This window comes from Mugil cephalus, chromosome 6 (genome assembly GCF_022458985.1).
Source record: "Mugil cephalus isolate CIBA_MC_2020 chromosome 6, CIBA_Mcephalus_1.1, whole genome shotgun sequence".
Taxonomy (NCBI): Eukaryota; Metazoa; Chordata; class Actinopteri; order Mugiliformes; family Mugilidae; genus Mugil; species Mugil cephalus.
The window spans coordinates 21,159,668-21,182,326 of NC_061775.1; the positions used below are offsets into that span (position 1 = coordinate 21,159,668).

Consider the following 22,659-nt stretch of genomic DNA (forward strand, 5'->3'; position numbering starts at 1 on the left):
CTGTCGGTGGCTAATACATAGTATCAGCTGTTATTTCATGTTACAACATGAATTTTACATATGTTGTAAAAACATGACATAAACTTGCATTAACGTTTGTGGATGAACTGGTATATCACCGTGACTTTCCTCTCCCTTGAGGGAAAACAAACAGGTAGCGTGAGCGTGATACAAACCCCTTATTTTAAACCTTTTGCACCTCTGTCGCCCTTTTAATGTTTCATTCACGCTCATTTTATTGAATAATATATAAGAGCCCCCCCTCCGCTATTTATACAGTCATTTTATTCATTATTCATGTGTTGATTCATGTGTTTAAAGTCATTTCATGCACATGAGCCACGCTGAACTGCAGCGAATCAAAACTGAACTCGCAGCGCAGTCGCACACACCTGCCTGTTCCTTTTCATTGCACACACTTTTCATTCAATTCAAAGTCCAGTCCTGGTTCTCCCTCTTTCTCTGTCTTTCTATGTGTGGTCACTTCACAGCCTTTAAGTACCTGATGATGATGATGATTCGCTCCCTTCAAGGTTAACATTTTCCAAAGTATCCGAAAGCACATACAATATGTACTGATTCTAGATTATTTTAAAGAAATGCTTTTTCTTATTCAGCTGTTTAACAAGCATTCTTTACTGTTTTTGCAAAGTAAAATTGGATAAAACATTACACAGCCAGTGCTTCTCCCTTTTTTCTGATGTAACTTCCCATAACAAAGGACCAAATAGAAAATGAAACCAACAGGGCTGGTGTTATTATTTAAATATGCAGTGTGGCTGGGTTAGGGATGACAATTAATAATTTCTACTGTGAAAATGAAACTTATAGCATATTACATGAAAAGTTTCAAAGAAATGAAAGAAAAATCAAATGCTGGAGGAGCAGTGAGATAAGAAGGAAAAAAAACAACAATGAAACTTTATTTGGTGTCATCTGATTGCACAGAAGAAGACGCATTTACATATGTGATCAAGAGGTTGTATTTTCAAATAGATTCTGTCGGGTGACATCCCAGCAAAACTGTTGTGAAACACATCGAAGACAGAAATTTGAGGGAGCACAAAACTACGCTGCTCAGTGTTCGAACCACACAGGGACTGATTGTGCGAGCAGAATAACCCTTTTGGCCGCTGCTGATTTATCAAGAGGTTACTTGTCAAAAACTTCTCATCAGCAGCCTGCAATTCAGTGCACCCACATGTGGCTGTCACAGTCACGTCTTTTAAACGTTTGAGTCTGCCCAGGGAAAAGGTCAGTTCTTCCAACGTAACCTTGACTGTTTTCTGAAGAACAGGACGGTGGTTGCCGACATTATTGCGCTTCAGTGTCCCTTTGCTCACGAAGTTTTGCTGGGGTCAGGTTTATCGTGTTCGCTAGAGGAATCCGTATGAACGTCCCTCTCTTGAGGTGTTCACAACGTTGTAATTGTAATTGAAAGTTAGATGTAAGGAGAATGTTTCTTTAGGCCCCCTGGTGTCATTAGGCCTTTACATGTCTTGCACTGACTTACCTGGTGGATAGCTTGCTAAATTGTTAGCTTTGGTGGCTATTAGATGCCAACAGTTGCCCCTTTTTAGGTCTTTAAAAGAGGACTTGCATTTATATAAACATATAAACCATATAAATGGCCCCCGCTTGTGCTATCCGTGACTTTTCAACCGGAATTTGTGACGTAGTTGATGGCATTTTCAGCTAATAGCATGAAAATATATTGCAGTTTTTCCATATAGAGGTTTCTTTGTAGTTTTTTTTTTGTGTGTGTACATGTAGATTTTTCAATGGTACAATCTTAACTCCAGTCGTTAGCTTGCTAACTATTAGCTTCAAAGGCTTCCAGGTGCCTAGCAGCTCTTGTGACTTATGGCAGATGTTACGATTTGAAAGGCAAGTTCTAACATTTTATACCTTCAAATGTAGTCACATGTTTGTGAGTAAAGTCCTCTTTTGATACCTGTGATCTATTGTTATTGGAAATTTCTTGATAAGGTCTGAGTTAATGAGCTGCGACGATGGTGACGAGAGTGAATGATTTTTTAATATAAAATACTGATATTCCTAATGGCCCGATCTTGTTGGTGAGCCTTGCCATTTCATACATTATGTTACCCAGCTTGGTGAACTCGGTAGCTCACAGATGCCAACAGTTGATTAGCAAAGGTCAATGTCAAAGACCAAAGATCAGAGGGGTTTTTATTGTCAGTGCAAAAATATAGTGGGTGAGAGGACCTTACTCCAGGGCCATGGACCTAGGTGAAGACATACAGTGGCAAGAGTGCAAAGACACAACACAGACAGTAAATGAACACAGACAATGGACCAGCAGAAAAAGAGGTCAAACAACAACAGAGAGCAGCACTGACTAATAAGCAGACTAGAGGCTCGTTTAGGGTACTGCGGGACATAGGCGCCACATCTTACCATGCACCGGTATAAGCCATGTCTACTGTGCTTATCAGTCTGGCTTGCTCTGTAACAACACCACCCAAACTAGTCAGCGCTGTGTCTTTTTTTTTCTTTCTTTTTTTTAATTAATTTATTTTTTTTTTACCAGTATCAGGTTCAGTTTTGTTTCTATTTTCTGCTTCCCTTTCAACAATGGCGACTGTAACTTTCCCCGAAGGCGCCTGTGTTGTCGCCCTAGTCTCTGGGTCAACTTAATGCAGAAGTATGAACAGCTTATAAACTTATAAACTTATAACAGAGTAACCACACATCTCAGAGCCAGTAATTTTGTGAAGCTTCTCATATTTAAAGCCACAAGTATGAGTTCCATTTTCTGTCTGAGTCAGATCCATGTTTCCTTCTATGTAGGGGTAGAAGGAGGAGATATGTGAAACCTTTCACTCAAATGCACAAATGTCTCAGAAAGTTTATTTTATTTTATCTTATTATTATTTTTTTTACATTAATATTAATATTTGTTCATGTTAGTGCCCACGTGTGCTCACTTGGACGGGTTAAATGCAGAAGTAACACTGATAATAAAATAGTGTGGGCTACCAAAGCTGGTTTCATTCATTGACTGTTTCCTGCCGGGTAGATCACGAAAAACGTGCAAACTACCCTACGTGACTCAGCTTTTTGTGACTTCCCTGTCTCAGTCAACGTAGTTCTGTTACCTACTACTCACAGACTCCACCAACACGCTCTCCCGCCCATCAGCGTCACCGATTCAAATTGCAGAGTGAAAGAAAGCAGCGAGCCGGGCTGATCGCACTCACACACTCCCGAGCAGCGGCGGAGAGAGGAGCGCGCACAGCGAGCGAGAGGCTGTAGACCCTTCACCGGTTTATTCTCTTGCATGAACGCGACCGCAAAACCAGCACCAGGGATCTAACTATGTGGACACAAGTCGGCCAGCTCGTGCTGTTACATTTGCTGCTCATGGAGCTCTACTGCGCTAAAGGTAAGACACTTTCCACGATCGCCGAGGAAGGGGAGGGTGAATTTGCATCGCGACGCGGACACGAGAAACGCTCCGGGAAGCGTTGCCTGCCTCGATGCCTGGGAAGTCCGTGCTGTTGTTTGAACGCGCCTCTCACCTCGTAGACTCCTGCCACCGCATGCTCGCGTCGGCGCAGTCAGCGGTGACACGGGGAGACAACGCGGAGAAGATTATGCACATGCGGAAGCTGTTGTTTTAGCCAGAGAAACGATGTCTGTGCAGATGTGAACGAAAGGTGCCGGCTGTGTAGACGCGCTTTCGATGTGGTTGCAGCTGCACCGTAACCGTTTAAAGAGGTTGTTTTCAGTGACACTGGAGGCAGGCGGCCACTGGTGCACTGAAGGCAGCATATTTATATATAAACAGCAAGTAAGCATATTAGAAGGAAGATGTAGACACACGTGTGATATGTTAATAATGTTCAGTGTGAGCTTGAATTAACCAGTGATTCCAACAGCTCTTGGATAATAATTACAATTTCCCACTTTACAACCCTTACTATTCCAGAAAAAAAATTGCAGTGTTCAGCAGGTGACCTCCCAAACTATTGCACTTTATTTTTGCCATTCTGTGCACATTCATTTCATGCTCCTGTTCCGAAACCCCACAAATGATCCAAAGAAGTCACTGACAGCTTCTTCTTTTGTCACCGAAAACACAGGAACTCATACGGAGTCGGAGTGTGAAACCGGGCAGTTTCAGTGCAACAACGGACGGTGCATCCCGACCCTGTGGAGATGTGACGACGACGACGACTGCTCAGACAACAGCGACGAGGAAAACTGTCGTAAGTAGACCAGAGTCTGGTACACTGGGCTGTTGCCTGCGGCCCCGCGGAGCTCAGGCGTACCTGCCCGCATGTCACAAACAAGGGCCTCAACTGAGGAGAAGGACGTTGTCATGGATCTATGTGTTGATGCGTGAGATTAGACACGCTGCTGTTTGATGTGAGCTGGCACATGACTGGGTAACAGCTGTAGATGGCTGAATATATCCACATTGTGACTTTTGAATGAATGAACTTCCACTGAGACTAAGCTCCTTATCATTTAGCTTGAGGCCCCTCTGGAATCTCCCCGTGCAGTTGTTAGTCTGTGGACGTCAGTGCAGAAAATGCTGATCCTGTGTCGAAGTCACATGGCTGCAGGAATGTTTCTAATTTTGCCCTAAATTCACATCCTAAGCGTACCTCTTGCACGCGGAGAGCCATTTCATAATATTATAACCATTATTACCCTTATCTTCCTGAATCTGTGCAGAGATAATGTCAACCCTGTTATCGAGGGAGATGGGTCTCCCTGCTGTACTGTCTCTTAATGGTTTGCACATATAATGTCATCACAGATTGAGTCGTGTATGAAATGGGGTGATAAAACTGCAAATGCAATGCAAATACCAATGCAAATACCGGAACTTTAAGATATGGGGTGCATCCACTTCTATGGGCAAGTAATTGGAGTTTAAAATAAAGAATTGCATATTTAATATTGGGCAGTCAAGAACCGTATTGCGTGGAACATGCCGGTAGTGATTGACTCGCGCAGAAGTGTCTCTGAATACGTCCCTTTCAGGAAATTGCACTGACAACCGGCCGAGCCATCATCGCTTCTAAATTTGTCATGGTGCTAATTGCTTGAATGGCTATATTAGTGGGCAATTGATTCATCGCTTATCTTGGGGGACCGCCGCGGCGAACGCGCGATTCTCTCCCGTCCTGCGCGCTCCACCAGGGTGGCCGCCGCTGAGTATCTTGGGAGTTTCCCGCGTGAATGCCGTGACATTTACAAGCGTGTCTCATTGACTGAGGAGGCTGATTGGGATTATTGGACATTTAGTGGGCGACGCTTGATGGAAGTGGAATTAGATTTTAATGAGGTTCCCTGCGGTCTAACAGGTGTGGTTTACTTATTTGTTTGGTATCATTTCCTCAAAGGGAAATGTGAAAATGAGTGTTCTTTTTAATGGACTCGCTTCATCTGAAGCAGACGTGTGCTCCGGTTCTTTCTTCTCTCCTCACTCTCATTACTGTACGCCTTGTGGGCTTCAGATATGGGCATGCTCTCTGTAACACTCTCGTTCAGCCTTTACCTTTCCTATATGTTTTTCCTCTTGCTGTGCCTTATGCTCTCTTCCATCCCCCCGGTCCCACTCTCCCTTCCCACACTCCCTGCTCTCTGTTTTCTTTGAGAGCTTCAGCCCTTCGCTTGTGTTGGAAGTTTGGTGCCTGTTTCTAAAAAGCTGTCTCACTTCGTCAGCACTGTAGCGTCCACTAAGGGGCTTTCCTCCGCCCCCCCCCCCACACACGTTTTTAAATCTCTTGTGGGCACCTTGGCAGTGGGAATGCCAAAGAGGCTATGCCCACTCGTCTTACGCCCACAAAGAGCATCAGCTGACAGGTTGGTTGGAAATAAATCCAACAGCGTGACTCTGGTTGCCGGAGTGATGCTCAGTGCCTGGCGGCGCGCCAGCCCTTCCAACAGATGCCAGCACTGCCACTGTGCCCCCCTCCCCAAAATCAAATATCACAAGCAGGGCTCGGCAGAGAGAGGGGAAAAACATGGAGGAGGTGGAAGGATGGGGGCAGATTTGATCAAGGAGCAGGATGTTGTAGAGCAGAGATGATAAGGGGGGAATAAGTGCACGTAATTGTTTGTCAAGATAAACACATTTAATTTGATAAAAATTGGTTAACAGGACACTGGAAGCAGGAAGTACTTGGTGCAGTTGCACAATGTTGCACAGTTTAGCACCTAGTGTGGGAATCTGAGGAATTTGAAATATGTTGTAATGAGGATCGTTAATGCAGTCTCAGAATGTCATTAGTGCCAAATTCAAGAGAACTCACCCGACTCTCACGTGAGTTTTAATTTTCCGTAAATAGTTCCGTAGATTTTGCCTTTTGAGAATAAGACCTCACCCCCATTTCCATGCCAAGTGGCCCCGGCTGCACGCGTATTTGTCTTCAGCACTGGACGGCACGAAACTTTCCCAAATTTGCCCTTTAAAACCCGAAATCCTGAAGCCCCCTCTCTCTGTTTTCATCCCACAATGACTGTGTTTACTTCTTTTGTTTCTTCTTCACCTGGTTGTTTGTCTCAAATTTGCTTGACAGCTGTTCAGAAACGTGGCTGCTGTCACATTCACGGTCTATTTAGGCAGCAACCTGCATGTGCAATGTGTTTAATTCTGTTTCCCTCGGATACTACAGCTCACGCGATGTATATCAGTCACATCACACACATGCACATGCACATACACACAAGTCTCTCACAGCAGGGATTGCCCCTATAGTATCCTCCTTCTAGCTGCTGTATTAGAATAAGTCTTGGTGAGAGTGGGTTGTCTTTGGTGCCGGTCTCTCCGCTCTTTCATTTTCATCTCCTTCTTTTTCTTCCTCTCCTCTCCTCTCCTCTCCTCTCCTCTCCTCTCCTCTCCTCTCCTCTCCTCTCCTCTCCTTCATTCTCAACATGCCTCTTGGTAGATCGCTCTTGTTGCCCTGGGAAACGGTAAAGTGGTGATGGTTGTGTTTAGTGGATGTGTGCGCTTTCTTTGTAGTGAACGCATCGCTCCTGCACATGTGTACGCATATGCACATGGCAACTATCCATATCTGCACAGCTTTGTATGACCTATATTTTGATTGTGGAGGGGAAAAAAAAAAGAGAACCCTATCGTTTTTACAGCGGATTTAAGTGGATTTAAACATGCGTAATCCACTGAAGTGCCAGTGAAAAATCATTGCGTATCTGAGGATCCCCGTTAGCTTTCAATTGTCCTCTATCTTCTGCGTAGCTGTAGCCTCCTCCACGTGGCCTCGGTCACACAGCACTGATCATAAAGGTTTGATTTTTCACTGATATCATATATAAGAACTGGTCACATTTTGATCAGCCATAGGAAGGGTTCCCACTGCTCTAAAAAGAAGTTGGGCGAAATCATAAACCCTCTGTGAACCCTGGAAAACTTTAAAAACAGTTTCAAGCAGGGGGATGGAAACAGAATACACGAGGGTGGGAAGAAAGATGTTGTAGAACTGGGCGTGTGCGTGATGCGTGCGTGTCGGTTTGTGTGTCACAGCGGGACAATGAGTCTGAGCAGGTCTGAGAAGGGGAGCGTCTCCTTTGCAGTCTGAGACCAGGTTCCCAGAGAGAAGGCATCACAACACATTTCACGCTGCTGCTCCTGTGTGTGTGTGTGTGTGTGTGTGTGTGTGTGTGTGTGTGTGTGTGTGTGTGTGTGTGTGTGTGTGTGTGTGTGTGTGTGAGAGATCAGCCTCACCCCCCCCCCTCATACGCACACACAGACACACACACAGGGCACTGTAATAAGAGATTGAAGAGAAGCGCCTCAGGCATAAAAGGCATTGTACTGATAGGCTCACAAAAACACATTTTGGTCACCTGCTGACACACACTCTCTCCCTCCTCGCACGCACAAACTACTCCCTCTCACAGCTGGGGTCAGACTTTTAATGGGAATATGAGGTCAAGGGGACCAGCAGCTTTTATAAATTACACACGCATTTGAACAGACACTCGCGCAGATTAAAACCAGGGAGACTTTTTGAAAACAACACACGCTTTTGAAACGATGGTTAACACTGAGCACATTTATAGTGCGGGATTTTTTTTTTTTTCTAGCCAGCTACACACACACGCATTTGTCTGTTGACAGGCGCACATAGGGTCCTGGTGACACCCCACTTCATCATTTGGTTTTCTGTATTGGACCGAGGACGTGGTCTGTATGTATATTTGTGTGAGGACCCACTGCTGTGCTCCCTGGCTGCTGAGGCGCTGTGGGATGCTGTGTGTGTGTTTGTGTAGGTCTATACATGCAAGTTTATATGTGTGTGTGTGTGTGAGGGGAAATCTGCATTTCACAAACAAGACGACTCCATTAAACACACGCATGTCCCTGAAAATAAAAACCAAAGTCTTTGGGAAATTGGCTTGATGGTCACCTTGCAGGTAGAAGGATGTTTTTATTTTTTTTTCCATTACAACTTGAGTCCTTTCATCCTCCCCCTTTCCAATCCCTCTCCCTCTCCCTTTATCCCGTCTGCCATTTTCTCTTCTTTTCGGACGCCCTCTGGGGTATGTAGTTTGCTCAGCCTGCCATTACCTGAGACTCTTGCCTCTTTTGGCCAGCGACGCCAAGGGAGCCCACACTATCCCGATCAGACAACGCCCCTGCTCCCGCCCGCTCCCATCATTCAGCCCTCTATTACATTTCTTTCCCAATAATCCCGTGAACCGTTGTCATTGTGGTGCGGCCCCTTGCTAGTGAATAGGTGTCGGGTGCAGCGGTGCAAAACAGCAGCGGGGTAATTTTGGCTGAGGTCAGTCCTGGCCTGAGGCATTTGCTCTCGTTCTCCTTCTTTTTTTTCTCTTTCTCTCTGTGTCCGTGTCTTGGTTTGTCCCTCTTGCTCATTTTTGGCCACTTTCTGCTCCCCTTCCCCTTCCTGCACGTCTCTGTGCCTTCCTCTTCCTTTCTGTGTTTGGAAATGATGACTTTTAGTTAATCACAGGAAGCGCAGGAGTATAAATGCAAGGAAACTTACAGTAATGCAGATGCTGTGTGTGTGTGCGTGTGTGTGAGAGAGAGAGAAATAGACAGTATTGTCTGTCTGCATGCTTCTAATCCAATTAGTGTTTGTCTCTGTGGGTGAGATGTACACCGTTGGAAGTGGATGTCAGAGAAGGCGAATGGAGAGTGTGTGAGTTTGCCTCCAGAGTTAGGGTTTGAGTTTAATGGAAGAACGGCTGAACATCCGTCACCTTCTTCTTCTTTTTCTTTCTCATTTTATTGGTTCATCTTCTGTCATTGATTCTTTCAAAATAAGAGACAAAGCTTTTGACATTTGGACTTCCGTTTTGGGGAAAACACTTTCTGTATCCGGGACTTTATTTGCAGTTATTTAAAAAGGCAGTTTTTTTTTATCAATGGCAGCCTGCAAAGTCAAGTGACAAGCTGACGGCCAACACTTGTTGCTTGTGTGATGATGATGATGATGATGGGCTACAAATCAAAGTTGGGCTAGCTTGAACTTTTTCAAATGCTGTCAGTGCATATGCATTTGAGCAACACTTAAATAGAGGCTTGCAGACAGTGTAGCTGTGATCATGTAGCTGTATTCACAGCCTCCAACTTTCACCTAAGCATCAATGAGAACTACCCTGGAAATGCAACATGGACAACAAATGGGGAACAAGTGGATGGCTGAACAGGGTTCTCGATGGAAGTTAAGATGGTATCGTGAAAAGAGAGGGAGGGACGAAGGGAGTTGGTTGAGGAAGTTTGTCAGCAGTTGTGTCAAGGAAAACTTTCTGAAGAGACTTGGTTTCAGTTATTTGTTAATCTTTCTCTTCTGTTCTCATCATCTACCCCCACTCCCCAGAGTCTCCTGCCAGAATTAGCCTGTCCGTTCTTGACGGTTTTGTTTGTTTGTTTGCTCTTCTGCGACGTCACTTATTGTTCAAAGGCAAACTCAGATAACGCTTCAGTCTTCAGTCCCGTTCCCCCCACACAGTGTGCATGTGTGCAAATTTAGCCGTGTGTTGTTATAATACCCCCCCCCCTCCCTTCCCCAAATCCAGCCGTGTCTGACAGGGTATCATGGCATTAATCCCCACCTCAGATTAAACGAATATCTTCATGTGCTTCCATTTCATTATTTACATTTGCTGTAATCCTGTTTTTCACCTTCTGCTCTGTTGCCTGGTGCATGCAGCCAGCGAGCGGCACATGAAATGACAACTAAGAACGCTGATGAATAAAACATGGCTGCTAATACCAGACTGCTGGGCTGACACCAATATGGGGCCCTTGAGTGCAGCATGTCAAAAGTTTTCATGAGAGGTTCTTGCATGGAAGTTACAAAGTGGAGGAAAAAGTGCTGATGACTATGCACCGATCAGGCATAACATTATGACCCCTGACAGGAGAAGTAAATAACACTGACAACCCAGTGTTCTGCTGGGAAACTTTTGGACCTGGCTTTGTATGTGGATGTTACTTACTTAATATACCGACCACCTAGACCAGAACAGGCACCCACACCCCATAGCAATGCAACCTGACACAGGCACACATGCAAAAACTGTTAGGAACAATCCAAAAAACTTGGTCAAGTATCTGTGGGATGATCCACAGTGGCCCCTACCCTCAACCCATAGGATCCAAAGGCCCCCACTAACAACACTGTGTTACCAGAAGACCCATGTCCATTCTCATGAGTCCCAGCTGTTCTGGAGGCACAAGGGCGACCTACACAATATTAGACAGGCGGTCGTAATATTATTCTTGATAGGTTTACTTTGCGCCCTCCTATTCTGATTTCTCAGTTTCATGTCCTTCACACTTATTCTCTTAATCTTCCTTCTCTTTGTTGTTTTCTTTGTGTATCGTCTGCCGTTCCCTTTTCCATTCGTCTCTCAACTATTCTCTGACTCTTTCCCTGTACAACTGGAGAACAAGCGGTTTGTTCCATTTGATTTGTTTCATCTTCCCCTGCACCACTGTCCCTTGTCAAATAAAATGGGTAATTTTCTGCGAACATGGCGGTGAAACCGGTTAAAGGGCGAGCTGTTGTTGTTCTACCGAACCTGTGTGATTGGGCATGATGGTAAGAACTGTGTTTTTATGTTGTTTTTTTTATGTGAAACTAGATTTTCCAGAGACATAGAGATAGAAAGCAGATTGAAAGCTTGCTTTGAAAGTTCTGAAAATGTGTTTCTTAAGTCAGATCTCGACAGCGATTTATCTCTGCATCATTAGTAGGCAGCAACCACCAACAGATACATGTTCTGAAACCACATCCGGGGATAAGACTGAACTGTCTGAGGTTACAAATCAGATGTACCATAGCTACCAAAGGCAACTAAATGCAATAATTACAACCAATTATGTAGCAAAGGAATATGGTAATAGAAGTGCAGAACAGGTTCTACATTCTTTATGCTCAGCGGGAAATCAGTGTTTTACTACTAATTGTGACAGTTTGTATGCGCCTTGTGACTGACGCTGCTTCTGAATGAGTTTTGTTCGTCACTCCCTTTGAATTAATTGAAAAACAAATCCAGATATGATTGGATTCACTCCAGCCCGGTTGGTATGTGAACCGTTGCGGTAGATGCCCGTTTCTTCTGGTGCAGATTAACAGATTATAGCGCGCCAAAGTAGCTTACGAGGCTTTAGCTACATCCAAATGTCAAACCAGATGTACTGTACATGCAGTAAGTGTGAGTGCAGTGAGTATAAAGCAAAATGCTCGATTTGGAGACTAAACTGGTTTCAGAGCACTTGGACAGCCTGGGACTATAGCAACAAATGAATCCACGTCATCTGAGCAAAATCTGCTTTGTTGTTTGGGATTTCCTCAAGCTTGGCTGGTAAAGTAGTGATGCAGACGTCTCAGTTTCTCTTAGCTCTGGAAAGTTTAAGGCTGGGCTAAGAGCACTGGAGTTCTGGACTGGTAGATCTCAGAAATCGCCCCTCCCAACAACCGGTGTAGGAATCCTTTTGTAATCTCTCTGACCACTGTGTCATGTTTAATATTTAGGTTTTAAGATCCAATTGCACTACTACTTCTGCATTTTAAGATAAAGCTCCAAGCTTTTTTTTGTTTCTCGCTGCAAAGTATTGCGGAGTTACGATGAGTTAATATTTGTCTGCCTCAAGCTAGCTAGCAAACTAGCTTCAAGGGCCCCTACCAGACTACATTCAATAACACGATAATCTAAATAATATCCTGTAGTGTGTGATGCGCTGTGATTTTCAAATCCTTGACTCTGTGCAAGTTTGAGATTAGAAATATATGTGAAGTTACATTTAGTCAAGTTAATTTTTTTTAATCAACCATTAGCTCAAAACAAAATACAGGACTAATTGTGTTCCACAATCCTAATCTTAAAAGTTTACTTTAAACAGACTTATTTTGCTCTCTCTTTCCTCCCTCCATCTTGCTTTCATACGAAAGGCTGTTTATGTAGATTATACACGCACAACGTATCTCCTTCATGCACACACCACGCCTGCTCCTAAGCCTGGGAACGGGTCTTTTTTACCTTGAGGGGATTTCGCTTGTCGTTTGTTGCTTTGTGTTTGGGTGAGGTGGTGGAGGGCTGAGGCGCTCTTTGATGATACGGCTACTGCTCAGTAATACTTGTTATCGGGGAAAGTGACTGGTTTGACACAAAATCTTCATAAACACACACGCATGCACGCACACAGTCTGTGTATTGGGGATCCACACATCACTGCTGTAACACTTTTACCTGCAGCATGTTTCATTATCACGCTGCAATGCCACTGTGTCAACATGAAGGGGCTGAGGGGAGATTAAAGGGTGAGAAAACGGTGAAGGAATCAACCGCAGCACTTGGACAACATTTTTCTCTTCCGATTGAGGAGAAAAAAGGGAGGGAAATCTCTTTACTGATTGGTCCACTGAAGGTTCTGATAAAAAGTGCTTCTTCATGGAGTTATGATGTGGGGATTATTAGGAAATAAAAAGCCGGTTCATGGAGCTGCTGGGGCAGCACCGTGAGTCCCTCAGGACGTATTGACATGAAAACTGCACTTGAGCTGTTTGGGATGTCGGCCGCTTTTTGCAAAGCCTTCGACTCACAGTTTAAAGATGATGTGCTGATCGGAGAAGCTGAAGCTGGAGCAGATTCTAGTGGAGGAAAATGATATTGTATCCGTCAGGTTTTTCTTGCATAACACTGATGCTTTGGATCAGGTCTTCTTTCTTTTCCGTCTTTCTTCCCTCCTGGCATGTGCTCGTAGTGCGTTTAAACCAGTGACAACGCTCTCCACCCCCACGTCTCTTTATGCATCACTGGAAAGTGGTGCCTCAGTGTTTGGAAGCAGGGTGACACCTTCTCAATGGGGCCTGAGAGGCCCCCTGTCTCTCTCGTATACACACACGGAGTCGCACACTTAAAAAGATGCATTGACAGCTGGTTTTCTCTGTGTGTGGGAATAATGAATAGTGCTGTGACCCTGCATACAACATCTGCATTATCCTGTTGGGTCCTCTAGCCACCCCAAGAAGTTTTATACATAGCTTCCTTTTTTCCGCATTAGCCCTTTTAACAGTAAAAGTGAATGAGTTTTGTTTGCTCTGGATAGGTTCCAAATGTTTTGACTCATTTTACTCTGGGTTGTAGAGGAAAAGGAAGCAACTGGGTACATTTACATGCAAGTAGCTACTGTATATTGGTATGAACAGGCTTGCACATGCTACTATTCAGTTCTTCGTCACTTTGTTTCTCTTGCTCTGTTTCTTTGTCTTTCTCATCCATGCACATGCACTTAAGCATCTTGGCTGCCGTAGTAGGACTGAACACCGTGACCTTTCCTTTTGACATACTTGATACAGAATAACCAGCTTCGTACTAAAGTGATTTTCCTTTCTGTTTGCCTCCGCGGAGTACCTCAATGTTGCTGTCTCGATGTTGGCTGCGTGGCCCTGGCTCGCTAATGCTGTGCTAATGGTTTCACTAGTAGCATTGATTCATATTGGACTTGTGTGTGTGCGCACATGTTGTTTACTTTAAGTCATACTGATGACGAGCAGCTCCATTATTATCTACCTGCTTGTGTTTGCTTCAAATTCATCTTATTTACTCTTTAGCTTTGCTGTCCGCTTTGCAATTTAAAAATATCTTCCATTTTCTGTAGGTTTTACTCACCCACATAAAACAAATATATGTTTTGCACAAGAAACGCATCATAAATGAGGGTAGAACAGCGGGAGCACACACTCGTTATGGTCTAAAGCTCCGAGTTCTTTTGGCCGAGTTGCAATAAACAGGAGTTTGTGATGAAAAAGTTTCTATAGCCAGCTGTATTTGGTCAGGATGAATGGTGAAGCACCAAAACCGAAACTGGAAAAATGTGATGAGTCCGTTTAGCTCGATATGCCAGAAAGGGTTTGACTCCCAGGCTACTGTGACCCATCTGCAAGTTTTCATGCTCTTGTTGCCAGGGAATTTCCACTTTCCAGTGCCTTCTGCGCTCAGGTGCAAACGCCGCTAAATCCCATAACCATATTTAAAAAGCCAGCATTTAATCCCCACAAGTAAACATCCAAAAGAAAGCACGCAAACTAAATTCCAAGTTGCCTCTGAAGTACCACACCAGGGAGTTGAGAGTTTACGATGTGTGTTGATGTGGGCTTTAAGATGACTTCAGAAAGATTTTAGACAATACTTTGATATATTCAACAAATTGCTGTGGCTAGAAAAAAAAAGATGATGCTCTGATTCTCATAGACAGAAAACAGTTTGGACATTCTTTTCTTCATATTTGCTGTACAAGTTGTCCATAACTATAAATATTAAACCACACAAAACAAATGAAATGGTAAGCTCGGTAAAATAGCTCTGCTGTCTTACGCTTTAAACCAGAGTTTACAAAATGAATGTGTGTTAACCGGAAATGCCCAAGCCCCACTGCGGTAAATATTTGATTAAATAATGAGACATGTGCAAACCAGACCTTCTGCAACGTGGAAACTTGCACACATTCGCCTCTGCACAGAGAAGACCCAGTGACCCAGTTATGACAGAAGGGGATAGTTAAGTATAATTGGCCCATAGTGTTGTGACTGTGATGTGTGTGTGTGTTTTTTTTCCCTGGCTTTATTGGCTTTATTCCACCTCGTTTGGCCCAGAACAAACTTCCTTTTGGTCCAGTTTCCGGTGTGCAGCGACGCTTTCATAAATGATCAGACAGTTTAATTAAACCCTGACACTTGGATGAGGCTCCTTTTGAGTCGCACCTTTTTTCATTTCATTTTAGAAGGAGAGCTTCAAAGTGCCCACCAGTGTTGGAAGCTGCCGATTAGCCAACTGTTCTGGAATTATGTTCAAAGTGCTTTAGTCCATGTAATCAAAATGACTTGACACTCTTCAACCTCCCAAAACACCCTAAAGCAAAATGTCTGCTTTTGGGAGGCAAAAATAGACGATGTTGTTTTTCTTCGGGTAAACGTATTGATCCACTTAACTGTGGAAAAAAAGAGATGAGTGAAGTCGAGTCCCAGGCCAAGCGGGGATCTCTTTGGTTTCTAAGATGTCCATAACTCTTGCTTTTCCCCTTCGTATCTCTTCCCTGTCAAGTGTCTGTAATTTTGGTGACACTTTGACAGTTTTAAAAAGTAAATGTCTTTTTAAAATCCGTCTCCGAATGTAATTTCTACCAAGGATTGCCCCTCCATCTTTGGACTCTGCAGGAGTTCAAATCTCCCTGTAAGTGCTGAATAATCAGCCATTTATTGCCGTTTTCCGTTTAGTTCTGCTGAGAGAGTGCAAGACTGTCTCAGGTTGCCTCCTGTAATTAAGACCCCCTCTCAGTTCCTCTGATTAATTCTAGTCATTCTACTATTGAAATGCCGTAAAGTCATTCCCGAAATACGCTTCACTCCTCGATTACCTATAATTCCATTTGCTGGAGTCTGGGAGAATTATGCCTTTACCCTTCAGAGTAGTTTTTGCAAACATAAAGATACACGGAGTGGGTGTATTTGTGTGTTTTCCCAGACTTCAAAGAGCCTCCGCGTTGTCATCCGAGTGCACTCGAAGCTCATTGATCCATTCCTAATCGAGCGACTCGCACCTGTTAAAGAATCCGGAGGGAAGGCAAACACGCTCCAAACTTGAAAGGCAGAGCTGAGTTTAAGTTAGATAGGAAAGGTGTAACAGATGTTGAAATAGACAGAGGAAAAGTTTTGCAGGCGATTGAAAGGTGCGTTGGATTGTTTTCATGTGTGCTCGCTGGGTCGAGGACGGGATGAAAACATTAGCTTTGGACTGATTTCAAATTCACCTTTCCTCAACAATCTAAATCTAACTCCAGTCCAGACTTCACTCAGTGCCGAGGTTTAGTCCAGATTACCGGTGCAGAGTTTCTCAGAGAGTTTCTCAGAGGATTTTGTAGACCCTGTAGGGGCACCCCAATTAATATCAAACATGTACGATATTTGGGATTTTTTTTAAATTTGCATGATTATGTCTGTACTTTCACAACATCTAACAAAAGAAATGAGTTTAAACATCCTTCTAGGCCTTTAGGCTAACATTGCTTAGCATATTAGATTCCCTGCATCTCCCAAAACATTTTCCCTTCACTCTTCTTTCATGTGTTTTTCTCATGGTAAAGTATCAACCATGAGACAACCATGAGAAAACGTGTTGAGTCGGAGCTATATTGCGTTTTGCATGACTTCTGTGTTCATTCTTTGGCACAGCTAAAATGGCATTTGGCAGTACTCTACGGCATTAATTGGACGAGGCTGTTGTTGGCCAGTGGCAGTCATACAAAAAGCTGATCTCCGGTCAGTTGGCAAAAAAAACGCTGCTAACGGCCATTTCCATATTTGCAATCTCCCTGTTTCACATAGAAACAACTGCAGCCGCCGTGTAATCCTTTGTTTACCAGAGGTAAATAATGCAAAAATTTGGTGAGATCTATAAGTTGCTAATGTGAAAAGCAATAGCGACGTACGTGGTGTGTGTGTGTGCGGATGCGAGTTTAACTCTGTGCTGTTGACCTTAATTTATCACATTAGCACCAGGTCTCTGGAGGATCCACGGAGATGTGTTCAAAGTTAGCAACCCCCGGCTAATTGATTTCAATGAATGGCACATTTATACTCCACTTAGTTAAACTACACCAACATGCAAATATGTGTGTAATTTATGTGTGTGTGTGTTTCAGGGGAAAGGGGTTGGGGGCAATCTGTAAAGTTTTTTAATGAGATCAATGCTTTCCTTCCTGCATCCCCAGATGGTCACACTGCTAGAAGGTGTGTGCGTATGTATGTATGTATGTATGTATGCATGCGTGCGTATTCCAGTGCGAGCGGGTGAAAATGGAAGGGGCTGCGGGGACCTCGGGCAGATAAATCTTTAATCACGTGCTTGCGCTCATGTTTCATTTAATTGCCACCCCCTAAATCCATAAAAGGATGAGGGCATTGTGGTTTAGAAACTTGTAGTGCGCGGATGTGCTTCTTCCCTAAGTACCATTAGATATGATTGTATTTGTTTTCCGGTACAAGCAGCCTACACATGTAGGTCACTTTGTGTGTGTTCTTGCACGCGCACTAGCAGGGATTGCATCTCATTTCACCATGTTCTATGTATTTTCCATTTGTGAGTCATGGCTCTGACATTTTTTTTGTTATACATATGTATTAATATAAGTACACATATCACATTCTTTGTTTATGTTCTCGTTTCCAGCACACCTCTGTCCCTGTACATGTGTCCGTATATCAGGGAAACCTCCTCCTTTCATGACCTGCTCTACTTTCTATCTCATTGTTTGTACGCGTTTGTGTGGGTTACATTTACGCCATACATATAAATGCACCGATCAGCCACAACATTGCGACTGCTGACAGGATACAGTGTTCTAGTGGGAAACATTTGGACCTGGCATTCGTGTGGATGTTACTTAGACGTGTATCATCTATCTAGACCAGACCAGGCGCCCCCACACAGGCACACACACAAAATCTGATTAAGAACAACTCAATAAACATGAAACCTGGCTTCCAAATTCACTAGATCCCAAACTGATCAAGTATCTGTGTGATGGACTTGAACAAGCCTGATTCACAGAGGCCCTTCGCCTTAACCTGTAGGACCCAAAGACCCCTAGTAACGGCACCCATGTCCGTTCTCTGATGAGTCTGTTTTGTAGGCACAAGGGAGACCTACACAATATTAAGAAGGTGGTCATAATGTTATGGCGGAGCGGTGTACATACTTAAATCATATTTTGTAATTTTGAAATCTTGGCCAATTCAGACAAATGAATCCTTTGACTTCATGTGTAGACGTACTTGGCTGCAGTTTTGCTTCTGCATCTTAGACCAACGAGACGCAACACTTCCTCAAGAATCTGTGTTTTTTTTCCCCTCCCCATGCCTCTTTCTGCCCTTTTCCTTCATTTCAAATCCTTCTCTGTATCATCCCTCTTTCCCTGGTGCATGCTTTTTTAATCAACAGCAAGAACTGTGCAGGGGAGGTTAAGCCGTTCATGTGTGGAAGCGCAGCGGCTGTGTTGTTTCTTTGGGGGTGAGGAGACAGAGGGATGGACAGATGTTTGTATAGGTTTGGTTAAATGTATACCCCCACCCCCTCTCTCACATGCACAGGTACGTGTGTTTGCATACGTGGTTTGTCTTCGCCCCTTCCTAAAAAAATCAATCTAACATTGGAGCAGTGACAAAAGTGGATCCATTGATCGATTAAACTGATAAAAGGCGCCGTTTGTCTTTGGCTCGATGACGACAGAAACCTATGAAACACAATCTCTGTTAGTCTATATGTTTCTTATTGTCCAGCTCCTCATGTGCAATGCATTTTTTTCCCCCTGTGACATATATAAATTACTTCCAAGCGTTGCTTCGGAAGTTTTTAATTTCACAGATGCTCACGCTTACCACAAGGGAGTCTCCAGGAAGGGGTACAGGAAGTGTGTGGCATTTTAAAGAGCCACGAAATGGCATTTTGAGAGCTTCATGTTTTGAATGTTTCCCTCTTTTGAAGATGGTTAACTGGATATAGGACAGTTTTGTTGGATGTAATCGGTCATCTTTAGCAATTTAATCTATATAGCAGGAATAATCTGAATTGTCAGCTACCCCTGAAAATTTGAAAGTGTATCTAGATTGGTGTACTCTTAGTTTTTTTTTTTTAGTGTGATTGCATTTATTCACTCGAAATGGCAGGTGTATGGACAAAAGTGTATGATTTGACAAATGGTGACAGCAGCTCCATTGCAAGGGCATTGTGTGTTTTTGAATTGCAATACAGCTGCTACTTCTTTACACAGTGGCTCCCTTTAGCAGGTAATAACGTAGCTTCTGTTATCTTACAGATGCTACAGCTGTTACTCTCTACAGAGTTGCACTGTTGCTAATATTTTTATGTATTTATTTATTTTTTTGCATGACATCTTTTCACACTGTATTGCCGCATCCCTTTTGCTTCCGTGTGTGACTCCGGTATGAGCGTATGTGACCGCTTCCTGTCGTTTGTGTCCCGATGATGAAGAGACCATACATCGGTGTGTGTCGGTTAATGAGTGCCGCTATGTGTGTGTGTGTGCGTGTGTGTACTCGCTGATGAATAGTTCCCTGCCTTTTGTGTGTTTTTTGTGTGTGTGTGAGAGAGACAAGATGGTCATTAGCTCTTAGAGACTGTAAAGCCTGTGACCCCGCAGTCAGAGATGGAAGAGTCTGACCCTAGACTACTGTACTAATTGATTAAAGAAACGACTGGCGAGAGAAGGAGAGACATGCAGACAGACATACACAAGCTTTCTTTGACTTTTGCTAATAAGGCATGTTGTGTGTGTGTGTGTGTGTGTGTATATATATATGTGTGTGTGCATACGACAATAGAAAAACATATCTACATAATTACAGATACATGCCATTTGCTCCACGGCATGCCCCCATACTATTTTTTTCTTATTTTGTGCATCTGTGCTGAAACACTCATATTGACACACCGCCTTAATCTCCCCCCACCGCACAGCACGAGGCCTAATCTGTGTCCTCTGTGAGCGATGCTTGTGTTATGACGGTGGCGAGAAGACCCGGTCTTAGCCGTTTTTTACAGCTAAATTAACTGCTCGCAATAAGGAGGGCGCGTACTGTCGGGTAACTCATTCCGACGGAAGGGGCACGTGGCGATTGGGGGGCAATTGGAAAAAAAAAAAAATATATAATCTGTTTTTCTCCAAATCAGCCCAACTAGGCGAGGAAGCACGGTGATGTGAAAATGATTAGATTTTGCTGTGCGAGGACGGTCTCTCCATCTCTTTGTCTTCTTCTCTTGTGCTCCTCCCTGTGCCCCATGATCACTGTGGATTTGTTGAGCAGCTTATTTCCCCCTTTTTTTTTTTTTTTTTTTTTTTTTGCATTTTATTCTCACTGCCAACTGCTTTAGTGATGCTATTGAAATTCTTTCTTCAAATCTGGCTTGGTTTCAACGGATTGACATCATCGAATGCATTTGATACCTACCTTTTAAACAACCTGACCCGTCTCTACTTGTTTCTGAATTATCTGGTTGTATTTGCACACACACAAATTGCAGAAGAATCCTAGAGATGGAAACCAGAATTTGGATCACAAATGCATGTTGTAGTTCAAACTATTATGAAAATGAATACCACCCTATTTATTCTTTTAATAAGTGCCAAAATGTATGCAGTACCACACATAGTTGTGTGTAGTGAGTGGTGGTGGTGGTGGTGGTGTTGAGGGAAGAGGCCCAGTGTGTATCTGCATGATGCTGTTTGACTCACTGCGAGTGCACCTGCTGCTTTGGAAAAAAAAAAAGAAAGGTGATAGATCCAAGCGGTGGATGAACACAGTTTCCACGGACCGACTCAGCTGCGCGCGCCTGCATGTGTGTGTCCCTCCAGGCTCGAAACTACGGGAGTAAGAGATCAGGCGAGCCACAGATCAATTTCCTTTTTATTGTGGCAGAGTGGAGAGTTGAGATGCATGGCCTCCCGTGACCCAGATCCATTCCTCTTCTCTCCTTCTGCGGGGCGCAGGAGCAGGGCATCGGGAAAACGAGGGATGAAAGAGAAAGCAGAGAGAGAGAGAATGGTTGAAGGAAGAAGGCAAGGGGGGAGAGTGTTAAGTCATAGGTGATTTAAGTAAAAATGATGAGAAGCAGAAAAGAGTGGGCCATATTGTCGCGTTGGATTCTCATGAAATCTTCACCTGCTTATAAAGAGTGTTTCGAGGAAGAGAGTTGAGGATACAGTTCGCAAACACAGGAATATGGTGAGATAAGAAACTTAATTCCACAGTGGGTGACAGCAAAGGGGAGGGGGAAAAAAAACAAAAACGGTGGGGTATGAGAAAGCAGAGGGGAGGAAGATACATTGAAATTCACAGTGAAGTGATAGAGACAGGACTACATCACCCAGGAGAGAGGGTCTTTATAAAACATGCAGCCGTTATGCAATGCTCATTATCATTATAAACATCCTCTAGCTGCTTTGCTTCCTCTCACAGTGGGTTCCAGGCACACATGATCCAGGTGGGGATGCAGGCAGCGTGTGCTCCGACTTTCTCATGTCTTCATTCTTGTTTAACACTAGTCTGACCTGCCCTTATGGAAGAAAATGTCATGAGCATGTGCACATGAATAATACATATTGCTTTTGTTTTGTTGCTTTTTTTTGCCAAGCAGCAGCTCATTGGTTTAGCTTTTGAAAAAATATTTGATAGATGTTAGAGTGCTATTGTAGGGCATACAAAGACTTTTTTACTTTTGTGGCATTTTTTTTTAAATCATTTTCGTGTAGAAGATCTAGGTCAGCAAAGTCGCCATGCCCTGTGGTAAAAGTGGTAAAAAATCAAATGTAAACAAAACCATTAGAACATAAGTGCGGATTCAGGTACTTTTCAACACACACATTATCACATTAAACAACATTAGGTCAGATCTTCGTGGTACCTAACCGACGACTTTACTGCTGTGGGATGACGCTTTTAGCAGGAAGTCGACTAGTCGCAGATCACATGATAACAATAAAAACACAGTCATCTCCGAGAAGACGTGTGAGGAGCCCGGTCAGTCATTGCAGCAAACTAGCAGAGGTTTATAAGTGTTTGGAAAAACTTCAGTAAAGATGAAGCCCATTCTACCATGACATGCAGAATACATAAGTCAGTCCTGAAACACAACAAATGTAATATTGTAATGCACACTCATTTAAAAATTCATCTGCTAACGTCAAGAGGAACGGTCCAAACCCTCTCAATGACAGTCAGCTAATTTCACATGCGGTAACAGAGAGAAGGAGGCTGCAAATCAACAATTAGTTGGTAAATGTCATTGTGTAAAGTTATTAGACCTTTAGCTGCTACACACAGAAAAGGCTTTGGAGACACACCACATTTTACACTATCCACACTGTGAAGTAGTAAACACTGTTGACAGTGTTTTATATAAGCTATATGACACATTTGACCTGATAATGTTGCCTTGATCTTCACTGATTGGTTATAGAGGCATATGAATAAGAAAACTGAGTTTGAGCCAGTAATGCTATGACAAATTTCCGCTAAGGTTCAGTTCTTCTTTAATAAAGTTTAGTTTTAGAATGCTTTTGGGTGAGAGAGTAGTTTATCTCTGACAATTCTCAGTCCTCAAGGCCAT

At 43.5% G+C, this 22,659-nt stretch overlaps 1 protein-coding gene across 4 annotated transcripts in view; it reads left to right on the forward strand.

The window, feature by feature from the left end:
* The first annotated feature begins 2,939 nt into the window (after positions 1 to 2,939).
* The window catches only part of lrp8 (low density lipoprotein receptor-related protein 8, apolipoprotein e receptor), a 163,105-nt gene continuing 143,385 nt past the window's right edge, over positions 2,940 to 22,659 (forward strand). For all 4 annotated transcript variants that reach the window (XM_047587042.1, XM_047587044.1, XM_047587043.1 and 1 more), the window contains exons 1-2: positions 2,940 to 3,409; positions 4,110 to 4,235. In XM_047587042.1, coding sequence (XP_047442998.1) covers positions 3,343 to 3,409; positions 4,110 to 4,235 — 193 coding nt within the window. In that variant the 5' untranslated portion in view covers positions 2,940 to 3,342. The remainder of the gene's footprint in view (positions 3,410 to 4,109; positions 4,236 to 22,659) is intronic.